General features: G+C 38.1%; 2 protein-coding genes across 17 annotated transcripts in view; both read right to left on the bottom strand.

Moving 5' to 3' along the window:
* LOC118278916 (zinc finger protein ZFP2) overlaps window positions 1-11,575 on the bottom strand; it is a 48,540-nt gene extending 36,965 nt beyond the window's left edge. For 7 of the 16 annotated variants that reach the window (XM_050703496.1, XM_050703494.1, XM_050703493.1 and 4 more), the window contains exons 1-4: window positions 11,258-11,573; window positions 9,079-9,250; window positions 8,050-8,181; window positions 7,171-7,383 (exon numbers count right to left, since the gene is read on the bottom strand). In XM_050703496.1, coding sequence (XP_050559453.1) covers window positions 7,171-7,383; window positions 8,050-8,181; window positions 9,079-9,250; window positions 11,258-11,410 — 670 coding nt within the window. In that variant the 5' untranslated portion in view covers window positions 11,411-11,573. Of the gene's footprint in view, window positions 1-504; window positions 1,679-7,170; window positions 7,384-8,049; window positions 8,182-9,078; window positions 9,251-11,257 lie in introns of those variants that run through there. The other 9 variants (XM_050703502.1, XM_050703501.1, XM_050703497.1 and 6 more) reach the window with 6 other exon arrangements.
* Window positions 1-14,523, bottom strand: part of LOC118278870 (gastrula zinc finger protein XlCGF26.1-like) — a 206,449-nt gene that overhangs the window by 170,843 nt on the left and 21,083 nt on the right. The gene's annotated exons all lie outside the window — the stretch shown is intronic.

Below are 14,523 nucleotides of genomic sequence, written 5' to 3' on the forward strand. Positions count from 1 at the left end.
AAACAAGCCGGCGCTTCACCTGATGGTAAGCGATCAGCGCCGCCCATGGACATCCACAATACCAGCGGAGTCACAGGTGTATAGCCGGCCTTTTAATAAGGAGTACGCTCTTTTTGTTGGTAGCGGCCACCAGTCGCGCCACCGTGGTGTCCCAGTGAGAAATATAGCCTTACTTAAAACATGGTGTCCATGTGGAAAGTTTTGTATGATAAAGTATACACATTTTAGTTCTTCACAATTTTATTTATACTCTTTAAAAATACGATACATACATAATATATTATATCGCTATTTTGTGTGATTATTCATAAACAATATTGTATTAAATAAGTATAATGTATATGAAATAACTATAAAAGGTTCTTACTAACCGACTTCAATAAAAATGATTTGCTTATTCAAAGAGCCTAGATAAAGGTGTACATAATTTTATTTCCAATGATTTTATAAATAATACATAAAAAAAAGTTTAATAATAGCAAAAACAATCTGAGAGTAAAACGTGATACCTCAAGTTCGGCGTTCACTGTCATAAAATACTCAACTAACGAATAACTTTTAGAGAACAGTAGTAAAGTTCCCTAAGTAAAGGAGGATCCTCCGGTCAGGCAGACAAAGATTTTCTATCCATGTTTATTCGCATGTAAACTTTACAAAGAATTATTTATAAAATTAAAAGTCTTTTATTCCCTGAAAGGGTAGGCAGAGGTGCACGTGTCACATACCCCACTTTTCACCAATTATAATATCTCCCTTATAAGAATGGGTGAGTCTTGCCAATAATATACAAAGTGACAATAAATTCGCTTCAGTATTCACACATTATGTTTCGATATATGCCTTTTCAAGCGATACAGAGAAAGAAACTTCATCCCACAGTGCTTACAAACAGCACAATCTTCCGAATGATGCAATTTAAAATGCTCATAGTAAGAATTTTCCGTGACAAAATCGATATTGCAATCTGCACATCGATATGTGCGCTTCGACTGTCCGTGGGCTACCTCCATATGCTTTTTTCTAGTCTTGTAGTCAAGGAATCGCTCTTGGCACTTAGAACAACAGTAAGGCATGCAGGATTTCTGCGTTCTTCTATGTTTCTCTTTCGCCTCCATAGTAGGGAAGACTTTCTTGCATTTTTTGCAGGAGACTTCATAATTCTGGTGCTTTGATCGCACGTGTCTTAGAAGGCCTGTAGTAGCGACGTAACTACTCCCACAAACATGGCATACGTAGCTCAAAAAATGCGTTATCGTGTGTCTATTTAGGTGGAAGAGTGACGGGAAATTTTTGTCGCAAACCGCACAATTATATACGTCTTTCTGGAGAAAATAGGGCATCACCCCGAACTTGCCCGCTTTGTCTACTTTCTTTCCATGCTCAGTTTCCACGTGTACCATAATTTCTTCAAGATTTGGGAAGCTGTTCTTGCATACGCGGCACCGTAAGTTGGTGAGATCGACTTTGATGAATTCGTTTTTCGGGAGGTGGTGGAAGGCGACTTTTATGCTAAAGTAGTCGTGTTCAGCGTCCATGTGATGTCTGAATACTTCTGGATCCTCGAATAGTTCTTGGCAGTAGACACAGAGTATGGATTTGTCGTTCACTCTGAAGGGATAAGCTGTGGTGCTACTGATTATCGTCTCGGCGTTAGAGCGCGTCGCATCGTAACTTTCCGCTAAAAAAGAAAAAGTTTTCTTGTAGACGAGGTGTTATATTTCTTCTATTTCTTATTGTATACTGGAGGGTCCTTGGCAACGCTTGAAATATGTACAAGTCTTGGTAGGTTCTTGAATACCAACACATATGTCATACTGAAGCGATATCTATATATTAATACGTGATGCAAAAACTTTGGACCACATTTTACGAAAATTGCGCGGACGTAGGAGCATAAAATTCGGTATACTTATAGTTTATGTGTAGGAGAAGTGCATAGCGCTAATATTTTTCAAAAATAATGCTTATAAAGTACATTAAATCAATAAATAAAACATTACACACACATGCATATTATCTGATCGTATTTGACAAAACGTCAAAATCGATAGACATTGCGATGATATTCTCACGCCTCATATGAAAAGAGTTTTATAAAAGAGTTTGAATTAAATAAAAATTATCCTTCAACGTACGTTAAGTAGTATTGTAAATTAAATCATATATGGTCGAATTTCGGCCACTAGGCGACCACTAGTTATTGTTACAGCTCAAAAATATAAACAGGATGTAGACGTCTAACTCTCTTAAGATGATCTTAAATCCACTTTTAAATCCAATTAAAAACTTCACAGGTAACAGAAAATAAGAATTTCGTAAATGGGTTTTGTAATAAGAGAAGAATATTCCTTCAAACGAGACGAAAAACGATACGAAAGTTCGAAAAAATAGAGCTAACTGAATAATTTGAAAAAAGTTAATTTTGATAATAACTGTAGTGAGACATACAAAATTAACTACAAAACACGGCAGCGTTTGCCGACGGGAAGAGTCCTTCTGTGACTCGAAACTTGTAAAGCTTTTTCTGCAAATATTTGCGTGAGTAAACCGTGTTTTGTAGTTAATTAAGTTAATTTTGCTTTAACTAAAAATCATAGTTTACTTGCGCATATAGTAGGCTGCGCATGCTAGTCATAATGAAGAAACCCTCTATGACTTAATTTTTTATTAATGTAGTATATCTCGCATTAGTTATTATAAAAATAATTTTGCTTTGTCTCATCGTTGAGACAGAGTTTAATAAAGGTTAAAAGGTTATAAAAGATTTAGTTTAAGGTACAGAGTCAGAGGTTCCCAAACTATTCCTCTCGTTATCAAATTACTTTTTTTATTTGCAATTAAATTATCAAATGTCTCTGAGTATGGCAATAAGTCACTGGTAGGCCGCACCATTTTAAATGTATCTACGTAAGAGACCAACGTTTTTATTTTTATTTTAGCGATTAATCGAGTAATACCAATCACTAAATGTTCACCTACCACACAATCGAGTCAATACGAGTATTTCTGTTAGCTGTGCTCGATCGTAGTAATCTATGAAGGTAATTTGTATAGAAAATTACCTACCAATGGAAAACTGACTAGAATTTAGCTTACACTGCACATCGTTTCAAATTAAAACCCTATTTTACAATGCCTGGGGCCTTAGTCTGCCATTACAATTGTGTCAGAATGGTCGACCACTTCTTGGTGCGGGAGGGACGGAGCTATGTAGGTTGTATAGCTCCTTCCCTCTTGCACTGCTCAATGATCGACCATTCTGATACAATTGTAATAGCAGACTAAGGCCCCTGGACCTGCACTAGGCTTGTTTCACAATGTCTGGATAGCCGCTATGTATCAGATTACTTTGAAATAAAAACGTAATTTGTATGAACTATCTGTCACATTAGTTTATCGGGCACTTACATGAAGGTTGTAAAACCGGCGCTAACATAATTTATTTTTAAAACTGGAAACTTTGGGAACCTCTAAAGACGTTAAAAGTTGTAGAGAAATCAGTAAAATTATGATAATTTTGAGGGATAAATCACCCCTATTTTCATAAAAAAACAGGGTATCATAGGAAAAATGTTTCATGTCAAATAATCACATATAATTTTAGACACGGTAAGATAAGTTTACGGGCTTAAAGTGCAAACATGTTTGGGGGGTCCAAAATTCAATAGTAATTTATTTATATCGTTATTCATTGAAAAACCAAAGTCATAAATTACTATTGATCTTTGAATAATCAAATAAATAGTTAAATACACATTGCAGATTGTGTGAATGAATATTATATGGCACTTATACTAACATATTACTAGTTTATACATTTCATAGTAATATGTAATAGTGCCAAACAATGTCGGTATACTGTGTTCATCAATTTCAAAATAACATACTAAAATCTCGGTTTACTCACGTAAATCAATGGAAGAAAGCTCTACTAGTTTCTTCGCCGCGTCTACACACGCTGCGTAGAGTCCCTCTGTGACTCGAAACTAGTAGAGCGTTTCTCCATTAATTTACATGAGTAAAATGAGATTTTTATTTAATTTAAAATAACAGTTATACGAGTTGAAAATACTCATTCACTCAAATTTGAAATGCTGCAGGCAAAAAGCGCCCACATATGGATATGTCTCTAATATCTTACACATAATAATATGATATGGGATAAAGTAAATAATACTTGCTTTTAAATAACCAGAGCTTACTCACATAATTTATCTAAATCAGACCTTAACATAATGAACATTGAAGTGTTTAATATCTATCAACACGATCAGAGAGCTTAGTATGAGTTTGTTTTATGTTTAACGAGATTAAAACGATACCACGTTGAACGCTCTGTACCCTCAGTACGAGTTTGCTTTACGTTCAACGAAAACGAAATGAGAGCGCATTCGGCACTCTGATTGGCTGGCGCGATAGAACCAACCAATCGAAGCGCCGAATGCGCTCTCGTTTTAATTTTATAAAACGTAAAGCAAACTCATACTAAGGGTACAGAGGACAAGCGCGGTAACGTTTTAAGCTCGTAAAACAAAAAACAAACTCATAGTTACTAAGGCCTCTGAAGTTTCTACCTGTCATGGGACAAAGGCATAAGTTTATTTATATCATCGCGCAAAGCCTGGGGGCAAATCTAGTACAGATAATAAACTTCAACGTTCATAGTCAAGGGTGTAAGCAGACTTACCTGCACACACGACGCGTAGAGTAGAACTTGGTAATAAGTAATGGGATTCGAACCCAAGTTGTGTTTTACTTCGGAGCACGTTGCACTGCGGCAGTGTCGCTATATATTTTATTTTTATATAATTATTTTATAAAATGTCCTGTCATTGAGATATAAACAATCTTTTAATTTCTCTCACGGGACTAACGATCTAAAAATTCTTCAACATTTATGATATGACAACAAATTTTATCCCGAACCCATATAAGGAATAGAATGCATAATTATGCTTAGTATGTACATATTTCGTGAAAATAAGTAAAAACGTTGATTCGAATTTTGAGGAAAAACTTAGGTTCTTGTAATAATTTCTCTAACGAGGTTATTCTTCAGAATTCAACATTTTGGGACTAAGCTCATGAAATACTTAAAATAAATCTAGAGTTAAAGACAGCTATTCCTAATCCTATTAAATTTCTACATTCTGTTGCCCTATCAAACCTAATCTAAATTGTAGAAGTAACATATAATCAATCATTTCATTAAAAAATATCAAAAGTCTATGTTTTTTATTTATTATCAAAGTATATCTGGAGCTGCACCTAAAATGCTGTAAGGACACAAAGAAACAACACACACAACAAAGCAAATCTTACAAACTAATAAACATTTTATATACTAAACGCTCTGTAACGTCCGTTTCGCAAAATAGATGACAGCTCAACCAATATGGCGCGTCTTGGTAATACGTGTACAATACGATAGATGGCGTTGTTACCAATATTTAAAGTGATGATTAAAGTTTGAGAACCACTGACATTAAGTGAAGGAGTAAAATATACCTTATTTCAGTTGAATACATGTGATTTTCAATTGCTAAGCACAGTTTATAGTATAAAAATTAAGATTTTACTACCGAACTCAGAGACATTTATCTAATGATTACTTAAACTGTTCCTTAGTAACGATTTTGGTCGGAAAATAATTACTATGGATTGGGTTAAGTAACCATTAAATGACTACGGGTACGGCGGTAAGTCTTATGTATTTTGAAAAAAATATTAACCCATTTTTTACTAGAATGTAAAAAAGCCTATCTTAATAAAGGAACCATAAAATCGATACTATGATTTCTCAAACCCAATTAATTATGTTTATTTAAACAAGATATTAGTATATAAAACATACAATAAAAATAATACATAATACATACACCCCATATTTATCAATCCATCATCTATTTATTGGCAAAACGAACTTAATTCCGAGACATATCCATATGTTAAACTTATACTAAAACCATGCAAATAACATATATAAGTTGTATTGACAAGATTTGTACTGGAATTTACTACATTTTTATTTATTATTACGAGTCAGATTATTGATTTTTGGACGATTTATGAAACAAAATAAACTGTATGGCAAACGATATCAGCGCCGCCCATTGACACCAGAGGAGTCATAAGTGCATTGCGAAGTGTAATTCAATTGGATTTTGATAAGAACGACAGTAGTTTTTAAAGCAAAAGTACTACAGAATTATGAAAAATCCAGTCTATTGCGGTCTATAAGAATAAGTAAACAAAATGTGAACTTTTCAATTCAGCTGTACCCAAGTATTTATTCCAGTACGATTCCTGTCAATCTGTAAGCTGGTGAGCAGAGTTGCCAATGATAATAATATTTTATAATGCCTGCTTAGTATTTTTTTATTTTTTTATTACATTTGATGGGTCGACGTTTAGCCACCTGATGGTAAGTGATAATGCGGCCTACGATGGAGCACGTCTGCCCATAAGCAACCTATTCACTCGGGCCTTGAAGACACCCAGGTTATACCCATCAGGAAACACAGACTCCGACAAGGAGTTCCACTTCCTAGCAGTTCGCACAAGGAAGCTTGAAGCGAAGCGCTTCGTGCGAGTGGGTGGGATATCTACCATGAAGCGGTGACGCCTCGCCGATTGTCTTGTGGTTCGATGATGGAAAGGACTAGGGGGAATCAAGTTGTGCAATTCATTCAAATCAAGTATCTGAAAATTCAGGCTTCTTGTTTTATCCACAACCAAGTTATAGGCGGTCGAAATTGGCCTGAATGGCTTCGAGAAAAGGATGGTAACAGCCGTGGCGCTTTTATGGTATTATCCGGTAAACGAGCAGACAAATCACCTGATGGTAAGCAATCGCCGCCGCCTATGGACACTTGAAACACCAGAGGCGTTACAAGTGCGTTGCCGGCCTTTTGGGGGTTAGGAATTTAGGGGTTGTTGAGGAATCGGGGATTGGATTGATTAGGAAGGGGAGAATTGGGTCTCCGGTAACCTCATTCAAACAACGCAAGCGTTATTTCACGTCGGTTTTCTGCTCAACCGCGGTATCACTCCAGTCTAACCGGCCCATTCGTGCCGAAGCATGGCTCCCACACTTATTAAATAAAATTAAGCGATCATCATCAGCACCTTGACTCACCAACGAATAATATAACAAAATGCGATGCCTACCTTTTTTCTTTTTCTCAGTTTTAACCGGTGTCTTGCTAGATGTCGCTTTGACATCCTTCTTGATAGTTTTAGCCTTTTTGGTGGGCACTGATTTAGCCTTCGATGAAGATTTCCTCTTTTCCGTTGCCTTAGTGTTATCGAGTAGGTCCAGTAAGTCTACTGACTCCTTTTTAGGTATCCTGCTAGCTAATCTTGTTAGGGGTTGATCGTCAACTGGAAATAGAGATGGTATAGGTGAGATTTTGATTTAGTTTATGCTAGAGTGAGTTTAAAAGAATTTGTGTTAGATGAATAAGTATGTAAGAACGTGTTATTGCTCGCAACTACAATTGGAGAGCAAGAAGTTTCGGGTTCAATCGCAAATGTGGCTGTAGTCAGCTACGGGAAGCATGGAGTCTGGACTACAAGGTACTCATAACATAACTTGTGAAAAGTAAATGGCACGTACAAAATGCACCTCTGTCTACCCGTTATGGGAAGTTATATTACGAAAAAGCTGCCCGCGGCTTCGCGACAATGTGTTATTCCAGAACACAATCAATCCTGGTTCCAAATTTCATCCCGATCACTTTCAGCCGTTTTGTCGTCATTGAGTAACAAACATACACACAAACACAATCATACAAACTTTCGTATTTATTGCCGCACTGAGAGACATTTAATGATTACCTAAGTCTTTGACTGCCAATAGAAAACTGTTGAAGGCAAATCCTCCGCTAACGTCGACCGGTGACCACCACGGCGTTCAATGTGTTAAACTATTCCTTAGTTTATATAATATTATATCAAAAACAATGACTAAGAACTGGGTTAATTAACCATTAAATGACTCTGAGTACGACAGTGATAATATTAGCAAGACAATTAGCATCAACTCACGATCGTCATCATCGTCATCGTCATCGAATCCGCATCGCTCGTCAAACTCGTCATCATCGTCGCTGACCGGCTTCTCTTGTTTCACGCGCTCCAGCTTCACGTCCGGGTCTACTTCTGTCGGCTCCAGGGTTACTGCGGAATGGAAGGGTGGATTAACATTTATTTTATAGCTAGCTACTTCCGCGCGGTTTCACCCGCTCTGCTCGGTTCCTATTGATCGTGGCGTGATGTTTTATAGCCTATAGCCTTCCTTGATAAATTCACTATTCAATAAAAAAAGAATTATTCAAATCGGACCAGTAGTTCCTGAGATTAGCGCGTTCAAACAAACAAACAAACAAACAAACAAACTCTTCAGCTTTATAATATTAGTAAGTATAGTATAGATGCAAAGCAAGGCATAAACAAATAGATAGTAAATAGCATGTTGGTTTGTTTGCTTGTTTGTTTGAACGCGCTAATTTCTGAAACTGTGGCCTAGGAGAGCCATGCTTCGGCACGAATGGGCCGGCTCGACCGGAGTGATGCCACGGCCGAGCAGAAAACCGACGTGAAACAACGCTTGCGTTGTGTGAGTGAGGTTACCGGAGGCCCAATTGCCCCCTTCCCAATTCCCGATTCCCCAACAACCCTTAAATTCTTAACTCCTTAAAGGCCGGCAACGCTCTGGTATTTTGGGTGTCCATGAGCGGCGACGATTGCTTACCATCAGGTGATCCGTCTGCTCTTGCTCCGTGCCCTTGTCATTTTTTTTTTACAATAAGTCTAATCAATATTAAATTTATAGTACCTATGTTACACACCGTAATTAACCACAACTATAATTATTACTACAGTTAACTGAAAACCGTGGTTTACTCACATAAATCAATGGAGAAAAGCTCTACTAGTTTCGAGTCACAGAGGGACTCTTCATCATGCGCATTGACACATGCTTTTCTCCATTAATTTACATGAGCAACCCGCAATTTGTAGTTAATTTAATATCTTACGATAATTATTATAAAAATTACTACAGTTTACTCATACCTTCAACATCACCGGCCATGGAAGAGCTGCCAGGATCTAGATGCCGTAGGAACGTCCGCTCACACTCCTGCACCTGGCGCTTGAAGTCCGAGGCGTCCCGCAGCCGCGATATACACAGTTCACATATCAACCGACTGTTGCTGTTCGGCCCGCCGGAATTTGAATAGGCAATCTGTTGGAAAAATAATAACATTGATTTTTTATAGCATAAGAGATCACCTGAGACTGCACGGTTGGTGCGGTGGCTGGGCAACCGGCTGCCACGCAAGGTGTAGCGGGTTCGATTCCCGCACGGAGCAATTCTTTGTGTGATCCACAAATTGTTGTTTCGGGTCTGGGTGTCATGTGTATGTGAACATGTATGTTTGTAAACGCACCCACGACACAGGAGAACATCCTAGTGTGGGGCAACGTTTTATTAAAAAACAAAAAAATGGTATTTAATCTTCCCAATCTCCGATTCCCCAACAACCCTTTAATTCCAAATTTCCCAACGCCTCTGGTGTTTCGCCGCTCATGGACACCCAACACTAGAGGAGTTACTTTTAACTGCATGGTCAGTGCAGTGGCTGGGCAACCGGCTCTTTGTGTGAACTACAAATTGTTGTTCCGGGTCTGGGCGTCATGTGAAATTGAATGTTTGTAAATGTACTGCACAGGAGAAAATTCAAGTGTGAGGCAACTTTCTAATTAAAAATAAAATAAATAAAAATTACCAGCCTAAGGCTAATATTTTAGAGTTTTTCAATCGATTTATGAAATAGAAAAAGGGTTTATTTTTTTAAGGGGGATGTCATCTAATGACTTCTCCCGCCTTGGGTGATAATGCCAGAGAGTGTGTCACACTCTTACTCGCTAAAAAGCACGGAGCCCTGGTAAGCGGTTATTACCAGGTAATTCCACACCTAATAGAAGAAGGGTTGCTTTATAGTTTTATTGATGTCTCAGTAATAACAAGTATTTGCCACTATATGGAAGACATAACATAGCTGGTATTAATTTGGAAGTGTTCATCAAAAGCCTAAATGGTGTGACACTGTGGAGACACATGACAAGTGACAGAAGTTGCACATTCTTGAGGATTAACAAACCAATCAGCAGATGACACAAGTCCGACATCGCACATGTGAAGTTGAAATGCTAATAAACATGGAAAGAAAATGCCAAGAAACAACAGTTGGGCAGTATACCCATGAGGCTCTATCCCCCAATTCTTAAGGAACTTTATTCTCTGTTCCCAAAAATACATGAAAATAATATATATGAATAAGCTATTCTGTCAGTATTTTTATTTACCAATGTTTTTTGAGCTGCTCAAATTATATTTAGACATCTTACTAATCAATTCCTTTAGGCTTTGTATCAATTATAAGATTTTCTTAATGATAAGAACATTGTTATAGTATAGTGCATAATATTTATAAGTAGAAAATAAGTCTAATATTTGTACACCGATTCGGTAGAATGTATGAGACATTAATTAACATAAAACACCCATTGTAACTACATTCTATATGACTACACGTTTGGTGCAGTGGCTGAGTAACCGGCTTCCGAGCAACGTGTAGCAGGTTCGATTCCCACACAGCACAACTCTTTGTGTGATCCACAAATGTTGTTTCTTGTCTGGGTGTCATGTGCATGTGAATTTGTATGTTTGTAAATGTACCCACGACAGGAGAAAATCCTAATATTTTATTTCAAAATAAATATTAATATAAATAAATAAAAATTCTGATAAATTTTACTTTCTTTCTTTCAATCTATAAAACACCTGTATTCTGTAGGCTAGATGAGGAAGTATTCTGAAGTATGATGTTGAGATTCCCATAACAATAAAATATGATGCCTATGCAGTCTATGGGTAAATTATACCACCACATACACCAATACTACATCAACTAAATTCTAATATACAACTCAGATTCTGTTTTAATATACAAAAGACGAAAAATCTTCTCATTCCCAAACTCCTTTTAAAAAAAAAACAACATTCCTTCCCAATAGATATTATTACCCGACCAAACGAAAGAGGTTTCAAGTAAAGAGTCTATCAACACAACGAACTGAACTCTACAAAATTGTCGGGTTATAAAAAAAAGTAGTTTCTTCACTAAGAAAATGGATGCCGTGGCGTCTTCGCGATTATGGATCGATAAACTATAAATTAGTTACTTACACTTAGATTAAGGGTTTCAGAAAGCATTTCAGCGTATACTTCGCGCTTTCCCATCCAAAAATACTCCGTAGAAATGTCTTTATAGCACCCTTCTGCTAAACAACAACGACAAACATTGGGACCGGCCCGCCAATCCGTAGTTTTCGGATCCATTTTTACGTTTCACTAACTTATTTTCACAGGAAATACGATAATCATAATAATTACTAATAACTAACTAATTTGTGTAGACAAACACACATTCCAATTATTTATTTTCACGAAACAAACGCAAAGCGACGCCATCGATCGCTTGACGGCGCGGCGGTGCGCTAGTGTTGTTCGATGTAGAAAACGATACGAGTGCGCAACGTGCGCGCGCATCCGCGCACCGGTTATGTCAGATTATCGATTCTTCATTTCCAATGATGGACAACCAGAAGGTGTCCTGAGTGGATTGAGAACTTTATTGCTCTTAAATATATTTGCATAATCTTTACGAATAAAGTATTTTTAACAAAATGCCGAAAAACTGTTCCGTGACTTGTTTAATAAATAAGCGAGATCCACAGTGAAATTATTAGTGCTCAAACCAATCAGTGATCATTAACACCGTTCGGGAAGAAGATTCAAGGTGGGGCATTTTAGTTCCTGGTACAATTATTGATTGAAATCACACGAGTGCAATTTATTTTATTTCTTCAACAAGAACTTAATCAAAATGAGGGGATTACTTGAACTGACTATGGAAGAACTTATTGCCACCCAACGTTTAATCGGTCAAACGTTGAATAGATCGAATAGATATATGGTGTGCCTACATGCAGAAATGCCCCTTGTAAGAAAGGATTTTACACAAGAATCTGTCGATGCTCTAAAAACTTTGTGGAGGCTTTTTGATGACAATAACCAATTGTTAAACGAAGCTCAATTAAAAGATGACAGATATTTCACTGAAAAATACTTTGCACGATGTAAAAAATACTACATCAATGTAGTGGGCGTCTTGCGAGAATTCGTGAAAAGTCACGGAGATGAGCAGTATGAGCCAGAACCCGAAACTCAAGATAGGAAAATGAGAAACATACTCATCTCTCACCAGCGTGAACGTCTTCTTCTGTTGAAAACCAGAATCGCTGCAATCAACATTGATCGTATCCATACCCTCTCGGAGATGGAAGCTTGCCAGGCCACACTTCTAGACCTTTGGAAAACAATAGAAAAAAATCACTATGTGATCTGGAGTCACTACCGCATTAGCTGGCCTGACGTAATTTACGAACTTGCCTTCGTGCTGCACAAAAACATGTACGAAACCACAATATCGCTGTTTAATTACAAAATCGACTCGTACATGTATCCTTCTGTTCGTGTGATCCCACACATTGGGATCCCAACTTGGAGAATGTTCGACAGAACAACTGAACCACACGCGTTTACTGTGAAGTCAGTCGCTTGGGCCAACTTTAGCGGATTGAGTGAAGTAATCCGTACTAATACAATTTCCGAAGGTGAGAGGCGACAACTTCTTATAAGAACGTTTTTGACATATCAGGTTTACGAGCCCCTAACGCCGGAATCTTCTGACAACGAAGGAGATGCCGATGCAATAGTTCAACAGTTCGAACCGTCTGACCCAGAGGATGCAGTGGTGGGCAGTGATGAGTCTGTTCTTGACTCGGCCGAAGAAGACGATGAAGAACCTGGAGAGGCTGCGGCGGACCAAGTTGTAATTAAGCCTGTGCAACCACCGGTTCCAGAGGAACAACCCGAGCAAGCAGTAGCGCCCGCACCAATTGATGATTCTGAACAAATGCCCCCACCAGCACAGGTGCCACGAGCTGCACCGAGGAAGCGTACTGGTCCCGTCCAGATTGCTGTCGTTTCGCAAGAGTCTGCTCCGGCCAAACGTTCTGCCTCCGGAAGCCAAGCTGCGCCTATACCAGGTGTATCGGGTGTACAACGAATTCAACTGCTAGTTTCAAACCCAAACTCGAGTCTTGTCAACCCGCCAAACCCGGAAAGCACGCAAACAAAAGTAGTTGCACAGATGAAGAGACTTGCCGAGCTGAATATGTCGGAGTCAAAGGTAATGTCTATTCCCCTGGTAATGACCGCACCGGCGGGTGTACCCGTACCGACAGCTGCACCCAAAGTGCTTCCACCTACAGTAGGGGCGGCATCAATGAAAATGGTAATCCCTATGAAGATGGTGGCATCAACAAACACGAATGTGCCAATGTTTATGGCTGTCCCGATGACCATGCGCATGCCAATGAAAATGTTGGTGACAGCTGATGTGGCTTCTGCCATGGAATCTGCCGCGTTACTCACACTGGTCCAGCCGAGGCAGAGGGTTCCAGCAAACGAGGTAATCCAGCATGATCTCCCAATGGAACTGGTTCTGCAAGCACCCACAGAGGAATCAGCTCCACCTAACCAGCCAACTGGGCAAAACCAAGACCAAGCTGCAGCAAACGATCAATCTGGTCCACCAAAACGAAACGTGTTCGTGTATCCGTCTGGCTCTACTAAATCTTTTGGATTAGTACCAATGGAACTGACTTTGCCGCAAGGACATCTCTCCCCAATGATTAATCCAAATATTGCAATGTCAGTAACTGAAAACAAGGACCCAGCAGCTCCAAATGATCCAAATGCTGAGCAAGAATACGATGTTGACTAAATTCATCTCCTGGAGTCGTGAATTATTATTCTTTTATACTAACCTTCCTCTAAGTATTTCCAAAAAGTCGCCACTAACTAATTTTTGTCGTGATTTTACAATTGGCACTAACAATTCTAAATTAAAACAATGTACTTGTTATCTAGAGAAACTTGAGTATAAACACTCTTAAAGAGTGAAACTGATTGTAGCAAAGCAAGCAAATGAATTCGTAATCATTAAAATTTTAACCTTAACTGTATCGACTGAAATATTTTTGATGATAATTGAAATTTTCGGGTTTGAGAGTGATATGCTTAATGTCACAGGGTATTGTCATATATTAAGATTGATTGTTAAAAGGCTGAGATGTTGAGATGGTTAAATGAATGCCTACTTTTGTAGGATGATATTGTGATGGTGTGTAACACAGTGTATGGTTTTAATAGAGCGAAATTTAACGCAACTATTGCGATCATTGAGGTATGTATGAAATGTTTGAAAATTGAATGATAATGCCATAACTAACGTGTGATGACTGATACTGAGTTTTTTAACCCTTTATAATTGTATTTAAAACCTTACTCATCAGTATTATCGAAGCAAAAGCTTCTCTTCTCTT

Source organism: Spodoptera frugiperda, chromosome 24 (genome assembly GCF_023101765.2).
Source record: "Spodoptera frugiperda isolate SF20-4 chromosome 24, AGI-APGP_CSIRO_Sfru_2.0, whole genome shotgun sequence".
Taxonomy (NCBI): Eukaryota; Metazoa; Arthropoda; class Insecta; order Lepidoptera; family Noctuidae; genus Spodoptera; species Spodoptera frugiperda.